At 31.6% G+C, this 17650-nt stretch overlaps 1 protein-coding gene across 1 annotated transcript in view; it reads left to right on the plus strand.

The window, feature by feature from the left end:
- Positions 1–16029, plus strand: part of LOC127704368 (MIF-like protein mif-2) — a 30813-nt gene extending 14784 nt beyond the window's left edge. The window contains exons 3-4 of the mRNA XM_052208401.1: positions 13972–14144; positions 15921–16029. Coding sequence (XP_052064361.1) covers positions 13972–14144; positions 15921–16014 — 267 coding nt within the window. The 3' untranslated portion in view covers positions 16015–16029. The remainder of the gene's footprint in view (positions 1–13971; positions 14145–15920) is intronic.
- Positions 16030–17650: the final 1621 nt, after the last annotated feature.

Genomic DNA, 17650 nt, shown 5'->3' on the forward strand with positions numbered 1-17650 from the left:
TTTAATTGCTATTTATAATAGATTTTTCTTGAAATAATAAAAATCTACTAATGTTTTTCCCTTCAAACTTCTGCAAAAGTTGCAGCTTCAGGTAAGATTTTAAAAGCATAAATAAAAAAGGGGGGTCACCGATGTTTTAAATCCGCTAAAACGGAAATAATCTATATTATTTAATTTTGGCGGGAACTATAACCTTTTAACGTTATAGAACGACGTTGCTGGCATAACAGCATTTCTTGCAACGCTTGGGTTGAATTAAACCTTTTCACTACAAAATATAATATCATTTTTGAACATTTTTTAAGGTATTTTGATTATTCATTGATATCTTTATCAATCTATCGAATCGTTAAACATAGATACAATAACAGTTTATTATAAAGTAATTATCAAAGTTGAAGTCATCTCATTAATTTTTACAGAGGATGACCTTGAGGTCATTCCGATGTATTGCTATCGCCTAAATTTCCATTATGCAAATTAGTTTTGGGATTTCAACCGATCTATAAAAATTATAGATCCGCGGTCATTACAAGGGAAAAAAGTGCATTTTTATACCTGCGATTCCGTTCTCCGTTCGTACGATGTTTCATCAAAAAATGGAATTATTTCAGCTGTTGATTTAGTACTGAAAATTTGACTGAATTATCTCATTAAATACGGTTTTATATGTTTAATAGGTGTTTAAGAAAGAGGTCAGGTGCTCATGTTCATTCATAAAATTATCGTTCATTCATGAATTTATCGTAAAATCAAAATCACTACACAGGTCACACAGGTTGTATACGTAGTGTCAAAAGATTACCTGTATAGTATCTAAAAATAGACAAACTTAACTGACTCCCCTTACTGTAGTGTGTGATAACATTTTGTGAGGGAATTCGATGTTTGCTATACCACTGTTCATTTCAACGCACTTTATGACGATACCACTTTATCAATATGAATGAAATTTTTTGCAGTGTTTTAAGAAATAATTTTACTTTAAAATCGCGTATCATTTGTTAACTATTAAATGTTTTACAAGGACGAATTTTCTGTATAAAGTCAATAATTGTGTGAACTTTTGAAGCCCAAACTTTTTATAGCCTTAAATACGCTAATGAAAGATCCGAAAACTATACCCATACAGAACGACATGTTTTTGAAATTGTAGCAAAATTTTTGGTTGACAAATTTTAATTCGTTATTGCATAAATATTAACTTGAAATATCTGTCATTTTCTCCCTACCCAGTTTACCTCTATTACTCATTATGATGTGGACTTGACATTGTTATTGAATCTTATGCAATTTGATTGGATTAAGTTATTATTAGATTACCTTCAAACTGTTCATGCTTTTTCGTACGAGTATATTGATTAAATCAGAGCGTGCATGAATGTGTACAGAAAATTAAATGACCTGCAAACTGGACACTGGACCAGTCCATATTACGTTTTATCAATGAATAGATTTTTTTTTTATTTCCCAAATTACAGGGCCCATAAAGGGCATAAAATCAGATACAATTGATTTACATAATTGGTAACAACAACAATAATAGCGGCATATAAATAGATATTTAGTATATAAGCATTGGTCAGAATCAGATGAACGAAACTTAAGGTATGAAAGGTAACAATTGCCACTTTTTATCTTTTCACATAATTTTCCACATACACATTAGATAAATTATTTTTGATAGCCTATTGCGGAGAAAAAAGAGAAAGTTTACTGTATTAACGTTCTATTCCATTAAATACACCATTTTTCGAAGATAAATGCAGAAAAACATTTATGAACGGCTACGCCAGGTAAAATTGTTGTTTATCCTAAAAAAAAATACAATTTTCAGTTTCATTAGAATAAAAATTATTATAATAATAATAAATCCCAAATTAATGTAGTCATTAGATAAAGTCCTTATATGTCCGATCTGCCTATTTTTGGACATCAAAAGACAATACGATCGTTTTAAGGTCAATTTCGTCTACCTCACACAATCTTGTTAGGCACTATAATGAAATGGACCTGAAATTTATTTCACATGTTTCCTGAAAATTGATGAATATCAAAGCAACATAGAGCTGTTTGTTCTAGTTCGTATAATGACAATTTAATGTCATGTTTGTTTGTGATGACCCCCCTTTTCGGGATTGCATCAGAATTATAGTTATCTCGTATCGCATGAGGATGACACATGTCAACTGAGCAATTATGTTTGGGACTTAGTTTTAAGAAATGATGTCAAAGTAACATTATGAAAATATTTTTAGTAAGCTGAAATATATATTTATTTTTTACATGTTTATGTCTTGTAAGATATTTTATTTCTGTCCCGTTTTTCAACATTTGCGTCTGGAAAGTTGAAATGTTTTAACTGAATGGTTAATTTAAATTAATTATGAAAATGGTTAAAATTAAATCATTAAAGGAAATTATTGCCCAGTTACAAACACTACCATGGGATAATCCATAATGATTTTTTTTTCAGTTATATATTTCAGCACAGGATAAGAAACCCCGTCGGTCGGAGGCCGGAGGGGTTTCTCATCCAGACACGCCGTATCCTGAGGTGTTTAACTAACTTACACCCCATTCTAAACCCTATATTTGTTAACATTGATTATTAAATGAAAAACAAAAAAACAAAAAAACGATAGCATATTTATTGACAAAATCAAACCATGATATATAAGAATATTTTTTTATTACATGAAACCCTACTAGTAACCTTTCTTTAGTTACTAGTATCTTCGTTCAAACTTTGACAAGTGAGTATATTTTACAAATGTCAAGTTGATTTGCATATTCCCGTTAAATCCATGTGCCAATATGGATCAGCAGGATAGGTTGACTGTTTAGTGTATTCTTATTACAAACAAAAAATACATCATGCTCCTGGTATACAGTTGTCAATATGGACGGGTATAAGACGGACGACATTTTGTGGCAAGCGTTGGATTTGGTAGAGGAGACTAAAGATAAAGGCAATATTATAACCCAAAGTACTTACCTGTATTAGTTTAATCAAATCAAATCAAATCAAATATTTTATTGTCTTATAAACTTTACAGTTTGTGACCAACATGTATTAACACAATAAACATATATACATACATATAAAAAATAAAAAAACACAATAAAAACAGCATCAAAATTTATAAAAACAAACAAGTTGTTAAGAGTCCCCTGCCCTCAGTTCTAATGACTTTTTCAAGAAGGATCCTAACTTATTTGTTTGTAAAGGCGTTGATGGATTTAGTAAATAATGAATTTTTTCTTCTTCATTTAAATTATTAAAGTTATTATTTTCAGTACATATGTGTTCAAAAAAGGCATTTCTTAGTGTTTTATTATAATCACAATAGAGTAAAAAATGTTTCTCATCCTCTAGTATTTTACATTTATGACAAAGTCGTTCCTCTCTTGGGATTTTAAAATATCTCCCCTTTTCAATTAAGAGGGCGTGATCACTTAGTCTAAATTTAGTGATCAATCTCCTTATCTGAAAATTAGATATATTTAGATAAGATTCTAGTTTGCAATCCTTTTAAAGTTTTTTATATAGATAAAATTTACTTTTATCATCAATGTTTTCAAATTTAGTTTCAATTAAATCTTCATATCTATTTTTCATTTTTAACTTTATATCGTTTTTTATTTTATTTACATCTTTTATGTCCTTACAATTAGAAAAAATATTAAGGTCAATATTAGTCTCTTCAACAATATTCTTTGCATATGTATACCATGAATAAGTTCCAGACAAATCTAGAGACTGTGCTAGAGAAAAAGCTTCCTTTATCAATGGATTAATATTATTATTATATAGTCTAGCTAAATATAAAAGGGTTTGTGTTTTAATAAAACATTCTATAGGCAATCTTCCTAATTCAACTCTTGCCCCTAAATTGGATGCATTTTTTCTTATTCCTAGAGTAGATTTACAAAATTTAAGATGCATATTTTCAATAGGGGTTTTGTCTGTAAAATCAAGTTGATTAATTTGTTTTCCTGAAGATAAGGCTCTGTTTTTGGCTCTATGAAAAGAAATATATGTATCCAAATATGTTACTTCTGAATTATAGGTCATAATTGGTTTTACTAAAGAATCAAAAAGGTTATTTGCTACTTTTATAGGTAGATTATTCAATGATTTAGTATAGGATTTTATTGCAAAAAATACTTTTTTTGCCTTTTTTGTCAGCTCTAAGGTACTTTGTGATAAATTTCCATTACATTTTATCAACATTCCCAAAAATGAATATTCTGATACGCTCTCTATGGCTTCATTCTCATAGTAAATATGTGATGTTTCACCATTTTGTTTGGACTGACTGAAAATCATGGATTTTGTTTTGTTTGTATTTAAAGAGAGTTGCCATTTGTTGCAATATAATTTAACATTATTTAAACTGTTTTGAAGACCCTCTTTCGATTCTGACAGGATCAAAAGATCATCTGCAAAAAGGAGGCATCCCACCTTACTATTTATAAGCTTAAGGGGACTTGAATCATTTCCCTCAAAAATTTTTACAATATCATTTATGAAGACATTAAATAAAGTGGGGCTGAGGGTGTCTCCTTGTTTAACCCCTCTAGCAATATTAAAAAATTCTGATACATAATCTTTGTATTTCAAAGATGATTTAGTATTTAAGTATTGTTGTTTTATAACTCTGTAAAAAGACCTGCCAACTCCCATTTTGCATAATTTATAAAGTAAAGCAGTTCTCCATACTGAATCAAAAGCCTTTTTCAGATCTATAAAGCAGGCATAAATCTTTTTTTTCTCTTTATGTAGATATTTATTAATCAAGGACTTCAATAAAAAGATGCTATCAGCTGTTCTGTGATTTTCTCTGAAACCAAACTGACAATCACTTAATTGTTTGTCAACAATCTTGATTAGCCTATTATTCAATATGGCATTAAAAAGTTTTGGTAGATTACTTATAAGAGAAATTCCTCTATAATTATTAGGGTCTAACTTGTCACCTTTTTTATGTAAAGGGATCATGAAAGATAATTTCCATGAATCTGGATAATTACCTGTCTTTAAAATCAAATTAAAAACTTTTACAATAGAATTAATTATCACAGGTTGTGAATGTTTGAGTATTTCATTCACAATTCTATCTGGACCTGCTGATTTGTTTACTTTAAGATTTGAAATGACCAGTTTTACCTCAGCAAATGTAATTGGTGCATTAGTTTCCATATTCAATTCAATATTATCCTCTAGAATGTTTAATTCACGTTCCAGTTTATTTACAAAGGGTTTATCATATGATGTTGGTGTACCCTGATCCTGAAAATGTTTTATGATTTTATTTTCATTCATTAAAATTTCAGGAATATCTTCTTCAATATTTGGTTTCTTTTTTATTGCCTTTAGAACATTCCAATATTCTTTTGGATTATTTTTAAAGTTATCTGAAAGTGATTTATAAAGTTTTTGGTGATATTCAAATTTTTTCTGTTTAATCATTTTTTTTAGTTTTTTACATAATTCAAAATATTTAGGTTTTAAACTTTTGTCATTTAAGTTATTCTTGATTTTATTTCCTATATAGTTTATTTGTCTTTTTGTTTCATATACTGTATTATCTGACCATACTTGTTTAATTTTTTTCTTTTTCTTTTTAGTTGGTTTAGATATGCCTTTACATGTATTTTCTGCAATATTTTGTAAAATTTTTGTAAGTTTTTCAGTTGCACCATCAACGCCTAGTTTATTGCTATCAAAATGTTGCATCTCTAAATCTAAACTTTCCTTTCTAACATTTTCAATTAATTTTGAAAATGACAATTCTGTCCATTTGAATGATTTAATCAAATGCCGTCTCTTTTCATCTAGACATTTCTTCATACATGTATCTGATATAATAGAACAATTCATATATAAGTTTATTTGAACATGATCTGATAAATATGTAAAGTCATTTGTTTTAAAGTATTTTACCTCAGGCAGGAGACTCTCACTTGCAATGGCATAATCAACTGTACTGAACCCAGTATTACACATATAAGTAAAATATCTTAGGGAATCTCCCAAAAAACGGCCATTGAGTATACGTAGCCTTGAGGATGAACATAATTCAAGTAATTTATTCCCCAATGTATTCAAAGTGTTATCTTGGTTTACTCTTCTGATTTCAATATCAGTTATATAGCTCTCTGGAAGAAGGTCAATACCATCAAAATTATTTATTTCATCTGAGTCATTTTCTATGTAATCTGCTTTCATTGCAGTTCTAGAATTAAAATCCCCAATTAAAATAATTTGTCCTTCAATAGAAAATGAACTAATTTCATTTTCAAGATTTTCTAAGTCACTATCATAATGTGCTGATGAAAAAGGGGGAATATAAACAGCACAAAGATATATATCTTGATTAAGTCCAAAGAAATACTTATCAAGCTTTAACCATAATCTATTCTGGGATGACGTAGCATCTTTAAGATAAGAAATCCCCTTGTAAAATTGTTTTTTAATTGTGACTATAATGCCTCCACTATGTCTTTTGGCTTTTTTTGTTTTCTTTCGTATTTTAGAGATAATGTTATAACCTTCAATTTTAAAATCTTCTGATCCCCCCTTCCAGGTTTCTAATAGTATATTTATATCTTTATTTAAAAAATCCAGAAACACCTTATCCCCAAGGCCATGTACATTCCATGAGGAAATTGACAATTTTTTATGAACTCTGTTCATTTTTAATTTTGACTAGTGCCAGATATATATTAAACATTCTTGTTAGCCTGAAAACCTTCAATTATATTTAGACAGTTTGGTTAATGTTTCTATAAACATGATAGATTTAAACTGCAATAATAGTTCCAAATATTTTTTTTTTTTTTAATTCATGACTGCTAACAATACAGCAGTCTAAGGGAAATAACTCTTTTCATTTGTTAAAATGAATATTACAAGTGTTCTGTAGAACTAACTGAATACTACAAGTGTTCTGTAGAACTAACTTTAACATAATAAATCACCCAAAAAAATATATATACAGATATTTTTACATTTCTTCATGAAACTAATATATTTTTCTAAACACCCATCACGAACATGTACAATGTATATTGAAAAATAAGCAATTTTATCTCATTACATGTACTTTTTTTTTTTTTTTAATCATCTTATTGTTGTAATAATACTAGTTAATCCTTTTATTATTTAGACTAAAATCTTCTTATCAAAACTTGAATATTTACATTCTAAAATGCAAGTGTACCTACATGTACATTTGATATTGCATGACTTAATACCTCATATTTCTCATTTCTTGGAGCATAAATTCCATCATTTCAAGCATTCTATCTCTGTTTCCATTACCCTCAACTTGATCTTTCCTATAGTTATTAGAATGATTACTTTGTGAAAACATGTTTTGGTTTTGATTATGACCATAGTAACTATTAAATTGATCTTTTTTCATATAATTACCAGTGTGTGCCTGATAATTTTTATGCATATATTGCACACCTTTCTGACCATAATTTGGTACTTTTCTATAATCAGATCCATGTATATTCTGATCTCTTCTATCCCCTGATTTTACACCAATTAAAGGATTAATGACCCTTTTCATACATCTAACAAGTATTGCAATACCATAACCTTTTAGATGTTTGCCATCTCTAAAATGATCTGGACTAATATAATCATATTTTATGAAATGACAATTTGTTTCTTTGCACAGTTCTGACAATTCTAGATTTAGAATGTGTCCACGTTCATTGTACTCTTCAGTATGTAGTTTGTCCCTGTAAATTCTTGGTAGGCATTCCCCAAATGTTATAGTAGCTTCAGGTACACATTCTTTAGTTTGTTGTATAAGATTTTCTATCTCCATAATGACCTGTTCTGTCTGTCGTTCTTCAATGTCATTTGATCCGATCTGGAACACAATATTTTTGGCTTTTACTTTGCCTGATGTTATGAATTTAGTTGCACCAAAAACTGTCTTGTCATGTAAAGTAGTTACTTTTACTCTTTTGTATTGATACATTTTTTTTGCATCTAAGTCTTTAATGATCGAAGATCCTATAATCCATACGTCTGTAATGTCTTTCATTTCATTTTTGATTTGTTCTGTTGAGCTGCTATTTGAAGCTGTGGCGGAATGTGTCGTACTGTTGTTATTATTATAAACCATGGTGTTGTTTTCATCATTAGTTTTGCTACCAACGTTGGTCAGTGATTTGTTGTTTGAGTTTCTAGTAGCTACATGTACAGTTTGATCTGCTATTAATTGTTGAGTTTCAGTAATATTTTTATCACTAGTGAAGTTTTCAGATTTTTCCTTTGATTTTACACACATCTCTTTCATTTCTTTTTCAATTCCATTTAATTTCTCTATATTTTTTGCATTATTGATGTTGTTTTCTTGACTCATCTCTAAAGCTAACTGTCTGTTTTGTTGCTCTAATTGTGTAGATTTAACTTGAATTTGTTCATTTATTTCATGTTTTATTTTCTCTTTAATAATATTCATTTGCATACACATTTTATCTTCATCAATCTTTTCTTTTTCCATTTTGTCGACCCTTGATTTAAGTTCTTGACATGCACTTATAAATAAGTCTAATTTTGCATCTTTTTCCACCAATTCATTTTCTAGAGCATGAATAGTTTTTGTAAGATTTGTTATTTCCGTCTTTTGTTTCTGCAGTTGGCATGTAATAGATTGTTCATCATGTTCATGATTAGAAAGTAACAATTCCTCACCTTGTTTCATATTCTTATTGTTGATATTCTCCTGAGGCTTATTTGATGTTACCAGCTGATCTGAATTGTTATTGTTTTTGTTTACTTGTGTCTCTTCACTCTCGTCCCTTTTTGTTTCGTCCCTTTTCGGATTTTGATTTAGTATGCACATGTTTGACTGTATTTCGCCAAAAAGATTATCTACATCATAATTGTTATTGTCTTTCTTTTGTAATTCTATAATAGTGTTAATCACTTCATTGATGGACTTGAACTCTGTCTGGAGCCAGGTATTTGAAGCCTGACCCTGAACCATGCCAGTTTTTGTTGTATAAAATATTGTTACAACAAACAGTTTTTGTTTCCCAACACTAACAGACACAGTTGATTTAAATAAATCTTTATGTGGTTGTTTATTTATAAATTTGTTTTTATCGTCAGAGTCTGAGATTTGAAGTATTTGCGAACTACGGTCATAGTCATTCCATAAAATTCTTGTACTCGGGTCATTTCCACTTATTTTGATATATCTAACTATCAATGCTCTTCTCCAAAGAAATAAGGAGTCATTTGATAAGGTAAAACTTCCTTGGTTTGATCCAGGAGTATATTGAAAGGGCATGGTGCCCGTTTTAAACCTCGTGTTGTGGGGCGCTCTTGGACTTGGCATGCTTTGCTCTTAATCCGCAATTCTGCTTTTCATCTTGATAGTTCTATTTGTAATATGTTCTTTACATTTCACTATTTGCTATATTTAAAAGTTCATACTTTCAGTTTTCAGGCCACAATTTGGTTAATTTATACTTGTTCTTGAAAAACACATGGGCGCCGCCATGCTAACCGGAAGTCATCATTAATAAAGGTAATCATAACTGTATTTTATATCGTACGATTTTATCAAAAACAAAAGCCCCCCCCCCCCCTCTTCTCGAGAATAAACAAACATACAAACATTCATATTCGAACATACTAAGGGATAGGTGTGTCTGCATTAGAAACCCGACTACCAGACAAGCTCAACATACAATATTTAATATAGAGGAACTCCCTTTTTGGGGGCAATCAGGGGCTGATCCAGCCGAGGGTTCCCAACTCAAGAGAAAAAAAGGGGGGGGGGGGGGTCCAGCCATTCAAATGCATTGATCTTTTAAATAAAAGTCGGGTCCAACCCGAGGAACCCCAACCCCGGATCGGCCACTGGGTAACCGAGGGGGTGGGGGGCGTCCGGGAGTTAGAATCCCCATTTTTTTAAAAGATCAATGCTTTAGAATAGAGACATATGACTGGGATAAAAAAAATTACCTTCAAGCAAAGGAGTATTTAAAGGATTATTTTTCAAAATAGATGCTTATTGGAATTTCCTAAAATCTGTTTTTTCAATATCATGAAACAATTTGTAGTGAACACTATTAGTAATTTCTTATGTTCATGCTATTTAAAAAATAATCAATTTCTATTGTTACGAATAACAATGGACTTTGTTTGAGGGATGTAGAAGCAGGGGTTTCCAGAAACCCCGCTCGTCACACCCTGTGGTCAAAATCCATTGTTATTCGTAACAATAGATCTATTCAATTTACACTTGTTTCAGAAATAGAAACTATGAAGTATAACAATAGAACTGGGGTGTAATTGTTTTTAAAATCATAAAGACATAAACGCATTTTTGAAGCTGCTTTTTAATGCATTGATAAACGGACCAATGGTGTTGAAAAGTAACAATACACATTAGAATGAATACAAAATATTTATTACTAATAATACAACAAGTATAAATACACAATCATGTATGTGTGTGGATATTTGATAGGCCGCAGATAAAATATGTATGTGTGGATATTTGATAGGCCGCAGATAAAATCATGTATGTGTGGATATTTGATAGGCCGCAGATAAAATATGTATGTGTGGATACTTGATAGGCCGCAGATAAAATCATGTATGTGTGGATATTTGATAGGCCGTAGATAAAATCATGTATGTGTGGATATTTGATAGGCCGCAGATAAAATATGTATGTGTGGATACTTGATAGGCCGCAGATAAAATCATGTATGTGTGGATATTTGATAGGCCGTAGATAAAATCATGTATGTGTGGATATTTGATAGGCCGCAGATAAAATATGTATGTGTGGATACTTGATAGGCCGCAGATAAAATCATGTATGTGTGGATACTTGATAGGCCGCAGATAAAATCATGTATGTGTGGATACTTGATAGGCCGCAGATAAAATCATGTATGTGTGGATACTTGATAGGCCGCAGATAAAAACGTTTGCCAATTCCAGGGAGACAACCCGATATTCAATGAATTGAAAAGAGCTTATCGGTCACCCTAGGATAACATAAGATATCCTTCCTACATTCAAGAATGGACTGGACGGAGAACCCCCCTCTGTGTTGTGTTTTATGTACTACTTTTTGTTTGTTGGTCTTTTTCTTTTTTAGCCATGTCGTTGTCAGTTTATTTTCGACTTATGAGTTTGAATTTCCCTCGGGTATCCTTCACCTCTCTTTTACACAAACCTCAGCAAAAACAACAGTTTGTCCGATTATTTCATTTGCAAACAACCTGCAAAAAGCGTGTACTGCGGATATGGCACCTCCACTTTGCTCTTCTTCTTCTTTACATACTGATGATAACGTGCCGGGCACTGATGTCACTAATCCGCGCTACCAGAAGTAGAGGAGATTCATCTCTATGGCAACAGGGAACCCTAGGAAATAATTTTATACCCATTTGCCAGAGGGGGAAAGTCCGTTTATTGTCTCCCTAAAAGCCTCTCCTTAAAAGATCTGCGACTTCCTAGTTTTAATGCTGAAACTAACAACTAACTTTTAACTTAAAACACTACGATATGAAAAATAATTTTTTTTAGATGTGTGGTCTTTATAAATACGAAACAAAAAAGTATTTCATAATCTGTTAATGTATAACCAGCACTATAGAAACGAAACCAAATGTTAAATCTTCACCACATAATCAATGCTATAAAAATCATTCTGTCTCTATACAAAGTCCATCATGAATCACTTCATCAACATCTTCCACGCAGCATGAACTAATAAGCTGAAAAATACAACAATCTGGCACAGCAGTAATATTCAAACTATTTTAATATTCCCTACATGCAATAGTATGTACAAATTAAAATATGTACAATGGTTATATATTCCCTACATGCAATAGTATGTACAAATTAAAATATGTACAATGGTTATATATTCCCTACATGCAATAGTATGTACAAATTAAAATATGTACAATGGTTATATATTCCCTACATGCAATGGTTATAATAGGAATGGCGGGTGCGATTTTTTTTTGTTAATCAAAATGTTTGTTAATAGTTAAACAGATGCTACAGTCAATGTCAAGTATTATGAGTGAGAAAGTTCAATGTGCTTTACACATTTAAGAATTAAAAGCACGTAATAATAATTATTCAAAACTAATAGAGGCGTTCCTAAATTTGTGTCATCGTATAAAACTAACAGACTATAATCAATAACAACGTATTTTTGTTATTAGTTTCTAGTAATTAACATCAAAATAAGTATTATTTTTATATAAAAATGCACATTCATGGCTCTACAATTAGTCGGCTACCTAGTTCTTGGCATTGCACAAGTTCATGTTTCTCTCTGACGTTTTTACACTAAATGCATTGGATACCGGATGTGTACTGATTGATATTTTTGTCTTAGATGCATGATATTTATTATTAGTTGTTATTAACTTTGAACTAGCTGTCAGTAACTGCGAGTACACTCAGATCTGTACTTAGTGTCTTTTTGTTGTGGGGATATATAAGTACCCTGCCATGTCCACTCTGTGTTTTTGTAAGATGTATTTCTGCAATGTATTTATCTGATGAGTTAAACCCTTTTCAACTGATTTTTATAGTTTGTTCTTATGTTGTGCTGTTACACCACTGTCCCAGGTTTGGGGGGGTTCCCTTCAAACTAGTTAAACCCCGCCACATTCTGTATGTGTCTCCCCCAAGTCAGGAGCCTGTAATTCAGTGGTTGTCGTTTGTTGCTGTAGATCATCTTGTTTTTCGTTCATCATTTTGTACATAAACTAGGCCGTTAGTTTTCTCGTTTGAATTGTTGTACATTTGTCATTTCCTGGCCTTTTATAGCTGACTATGCGGTATGGTTTTAACTCATTGTTGAAGGTCGTACGGTGACCTATAATTATTAATTTCTGTGTCATTTGGCATCTTGTGGAGGATTGTCTCATTGGCAATCATGATGATGATGGAGGTTATTAACGACCTTGACTAGCTATAAAGCCCTCGCACGGTCGGTAATCATACCACATCTTCTTATTTTTATATATAAGCCAGTGTCCTCATTAAATTCAAATATCTATTGTTATTATGCTTTTGTCATTTTATGTACTCTTCTCTTTCATTTTTGCTTATGTACTTTGTCTGTAGAGTGTCTATATGTCATTTTATTTTTCTTTGTGGAAATAGTTATTTCTTTTTTAATACTTTTTATTAAGATTAAAACACAATGTTGACTGCTGTACCCCAATTTTTTGACAACTTTACCAATTATGTCTGTTTGTTTTACTCACACATTGTTGTCAATTCAATAGAATTCTATGCGAATGTCATACAAGTGAGAGGTTTAGCTAGCTATAAAACCAGGTTTAATCCACCATTTCTAAATAAGGAAATGCCTGTACCAAGTCAGAAATATGACAGTTGTTTTCCATTCGTTTGATGTGTTTGAACTTTTGAATTCGCCATTTGATAAAGGACTTTCCGTTTTGAATTTTCCTTGGAGTTCGGTATTTTTGCTATTTTACTTTTTAACTTAATGTTTTATGAAGGTACTTTTGTGCATCTAACATTAAATCAGCTACATACAACGTGTCGCATGCTATCAGAAACACAACTTTACTTACGAAAAGAGATATAATATTACAGCATTTAATGAGGGGGTCGGAGGGGTCCTGATCCCAAAATCCCGGGCTTAAAAACGTGAAATCCCGAGGTCCCGAATTTAAAGAAATTTAAATCCCGACATCCCGAAATTCGAAAAAAGAATTCCCGGATTCCAAAAGGATCAATCCCGAAATCCCGAACTTAAAAACACCCAATCCCGGAGTCCCGATAAAGGTCCGACCCCTTCCCCCCTCTTTAATGAGACAACTATTAATCAAAATTCAACGAGGAACAATTGGACATCGAAAGGACAAATACATATATCAAGTCTAGCTTTTCAATTGTATGTGTAAATATTCCAGATTATATATGTGTCTGTAACCCCTGGTGACAGGATGATACACAATGGTAGCCGGGATCCAATAGCGTTTGTTGATATTGATACGGCAATGAAGTTCAGTGAAGAAGTAAATCCTGGTTATACTGCAAAATTCCAAGAATTCTTTACCAAGGCACTAAACATTCCATTATCAAGGTACTTTGATACTGATGAGAAAAAAGATAGACAATACTCACATTAATGTTTAGGTAAAATGACACCAATCAAAAAGTAAACTGTTTTTATATATGTACCTTGAACAATTGGGATCATCTTACTGTATTTTATAAGTAGAAATGATGGTCGAATTTAATTAAAACACGCTGTTCGTTCATGCATTCAGAAGCGCATTCAAAATCTACGATACACAATGAGCTCACATTGTTTGATTCTTTAAATAAACCCGAGGATGTGCATGCTCATACACATAAAGTGCTACAACAGAGTTACGACAACGAAAAAAAACAAAACAACATAGGTTTTACGTTCACCATCACGAATTAGTTGCCCGGTACGATGTGTCTTTGTTTCAACTCACTATCAAATGATTTCTTAGAACTGTAGATACAAGTAAAGTCGTCTGATCCATTACTTTACCGTTTGTGTCCCATTCCCGATTGTGACAGTTTTACTGAGATGGAAGTTGCATGACTGATTATACAAGCAAAACAGGACACGCTTACCCTGTCGACGCACATGATTTCGTTCCTTTTCGGGTTCATGCGATTCCCTCAGTTTCTGTTTGTTACCTTGCTTTGTTTCTCCCTAATCATTTTTTGTGGAACTTTAACATTGGTAAATTACTGTCGCCTTAAAAAAATCCGGAATAGCTAATTTTCTGAATGTGGGCAGACGGTTCATGTGTCTACACTATCTGTGATAAATTTGTTTTACAATCGGTATTAATTCTGTCAATTATCATGCTAGCTTCTATGTTTGTAATGTATGTTTGGTTACTAGACCCTCCATGATAAATTGTTTGTTTGTGATGGAAAATTGGTTTCTGGAACCTCCAGAATAACTTTTGTTTGTGATAAATATTTGGTTATGGGACCTACAATGATAAATTGTTTGTTTGTGAAGGATATTTGGTTTCTAGACCCTACATGATAACTTATTTGTTTGTGGAAGACATTTAGTTACTTGACCCTCAATGATAACTTGTTTGTTTGTGATGGATATTTGGTTATTTGACCCTACATGATAACTTGTTTGTTTGTGATGGATATTTGGTTATTTGACCCTACATAATACCTTGTTTGTTTGTGAAGGATATTTGGGTACTTGACCTTCAATGATAACTTGTTTGTTTGTTAAGGATACTTGGTTACTAGGCCCTCAATAATAACTTGTTTGTTTGTGAAAGACATTTGGTTATTTGACCCTCAACGACAACTTGTTTGTTTGTGAAGGATATTTGGTTAATTGACCCTCCATGATAACTTGTTTGTTTGTGAAAGACATTTGGTTAATTGACCCTCCACGACAACTTGTATGTTTGTGAAAGATATTTGTTTAATAGACACTACATGATAAATTGTTTGTTTGTGAAGGAAGATGGTTAATTGACTCTCCATGATAACTTGTTTGTTTTTGAAAGACATTTGGTTAATTGACCCTCCACGACAACTTGTTTGTTTGTGATGGAAATTTGATTACTTGACCATCCATACTAACTTGTTTGTTTGTGGAAGATATTTGATTAATTGGCCCTCCATTTGGTTGCTTGACAGTCCAAGATAACTTATATCAAGATCAGGAGGTGTGGTATGATTGGCCAATGAGACAATTATCTACCAGAGTTCAAATGAAGAGTATTTGGTTACTTGACAATTCACGATAACTTGTATGTTGGTGAAGGATATTTGGTTACTTAAATGTCCATGTTCTATGACTATTGCATTCATCTCGATTATTTTTCTTTTAATTTAGGTTAATTCTACATTATCACGACGCCAAAGTATCAGATTACGGTGTATACAGAAGACCACCCGAATATAAACACGAACAATATTTCTCACAATAAAGCTATTTCTATCTATTTCTGGTTTATAGTTTTACCAATTATTTCATTTTCTTTCGTATTCTCAACCAAAGAAACATGTTGATTAGACAAATTGCCGATTAAAGAATATTGGCATTTTATTTTATGATACTTACATAATCAACTCAAATATCAGCTCGCCCCTAGCTGGTTCGCTTGATATCCTTGTTGATACATTCAGTTTTAAAAAACAAAAAGCCATTATTCTATGTAAATATGACTAATTTCCTATCACCGATTTTTGACTCCGGAGTATTTAAATTTTTGACAGGTTACCTAATTTGTGTTAGGACATTCTGGTACTCGGTCAGTCAAGTAAGAGTGGAATTTCATGATATTTCGATATATTAATGAGTTTCATTGATAATATGCTCCTGTTTCCTTAAGTTTGGATTGAATTTAAAATTACTGTCAAGATGAAGTAACAGAAGTATTATTTTGAGAGAGTTATTTTCCTGCATCAATATCATTGCAAACACAAATAAATATAGACAGAAAGATTGGTCTTGTTTATGTTCCTCAAATTAAATTGAGCTAAAAACTTATATATGTATGTATATAAATGAATAATCTTTTGAATACATGTCCGGCAAAAAAATCCATACAAGACTGAGTAAAAATGACAAAGTGACGAGAAAGAAGCGCAGGATACTTGAAGCATGTACGTAATTAAAATACATCCAACATCAAACACGGCTTGCATCTACAACTGTAAAGACGACATAGATATTTTACAAGTATTATTACATTGATTGCAGTGAATTATCGTGATTTCCCATCCCAGTGAAATGAAATCGACAATTTCACATGTGAAATAAACTCGATAATTTCACTCCTCTGGCGTCATGCAACAATAAGTGTTGTCGCCGACGTTGCATCAAAACAAATTGTGAATGCGTAGAAAAAGATAAAGTTCTTGCATTTTCTACTTTATTTCTTTTAAAAAGCCAATTGGCAATGTGATAAAAAGAAAAACTAATAAAAAAATTCAAATATCGAAAAATATTCCATTCGTGAATTAATGTATTGTTCGGTCACTCGTTGAATATATTTGAATTCTTCGATAATTTATTCTATAAATAATGAGGACACATTGAAACCTCAAATATATAGGGCATCTTATCTGATGAATAAAACTCAAAATTCACAATTACAAAACTACTTCAAATCAAATACGAAACATCTTAAACAGGTCGTACGGGAACACTACCTTATATGGATATGCATAAATTAGAATACTAATGTCCTCTCAAATACAATCGTTTATTTATGTATGACGCATTTTGTTTTTACCTAGGTTTTTGACCAATCCATTTATTGAGTAACAATGCAGGATGGACTACTACGTGTTTCACGGAATACGATCAACCGAGAACACGTGTTTTTTACTGAAATACAACACATTGTTTCATGCATTGTGTGATTAACAATTTTGCTTAGTTTTTAATTTTTTTGTATTCACATTTATAGTCCATGATATAAAGTATTCGTTCCATGCTCAGATTAACGAAGAGTTGTTTCTATGCGAAGAAGCCAGTGTTTGAAATATCCGAAATATAGCCATTAATATGATAGATGATTACACGAAGATTTCAGATATTCGTCCGAAAGACAGCAA

This window comes from Mytilus californianus, unplaced genomic scaffold, assembly GCF_021869535.1.
Source record: "Mytilus californianus isolate M0D057914Y unplaced genomic scaffold, xbMytCali1.0.p SCAF_6, whole genome shotgun sequence".
Classification (NCBI taxonomy): domain Eukaryota; kingdom Metazoa; phylum Mollusca; class Bivalvia; order Mytilida; family Mytilidae; genus Mytilus; species Mytilus californianus.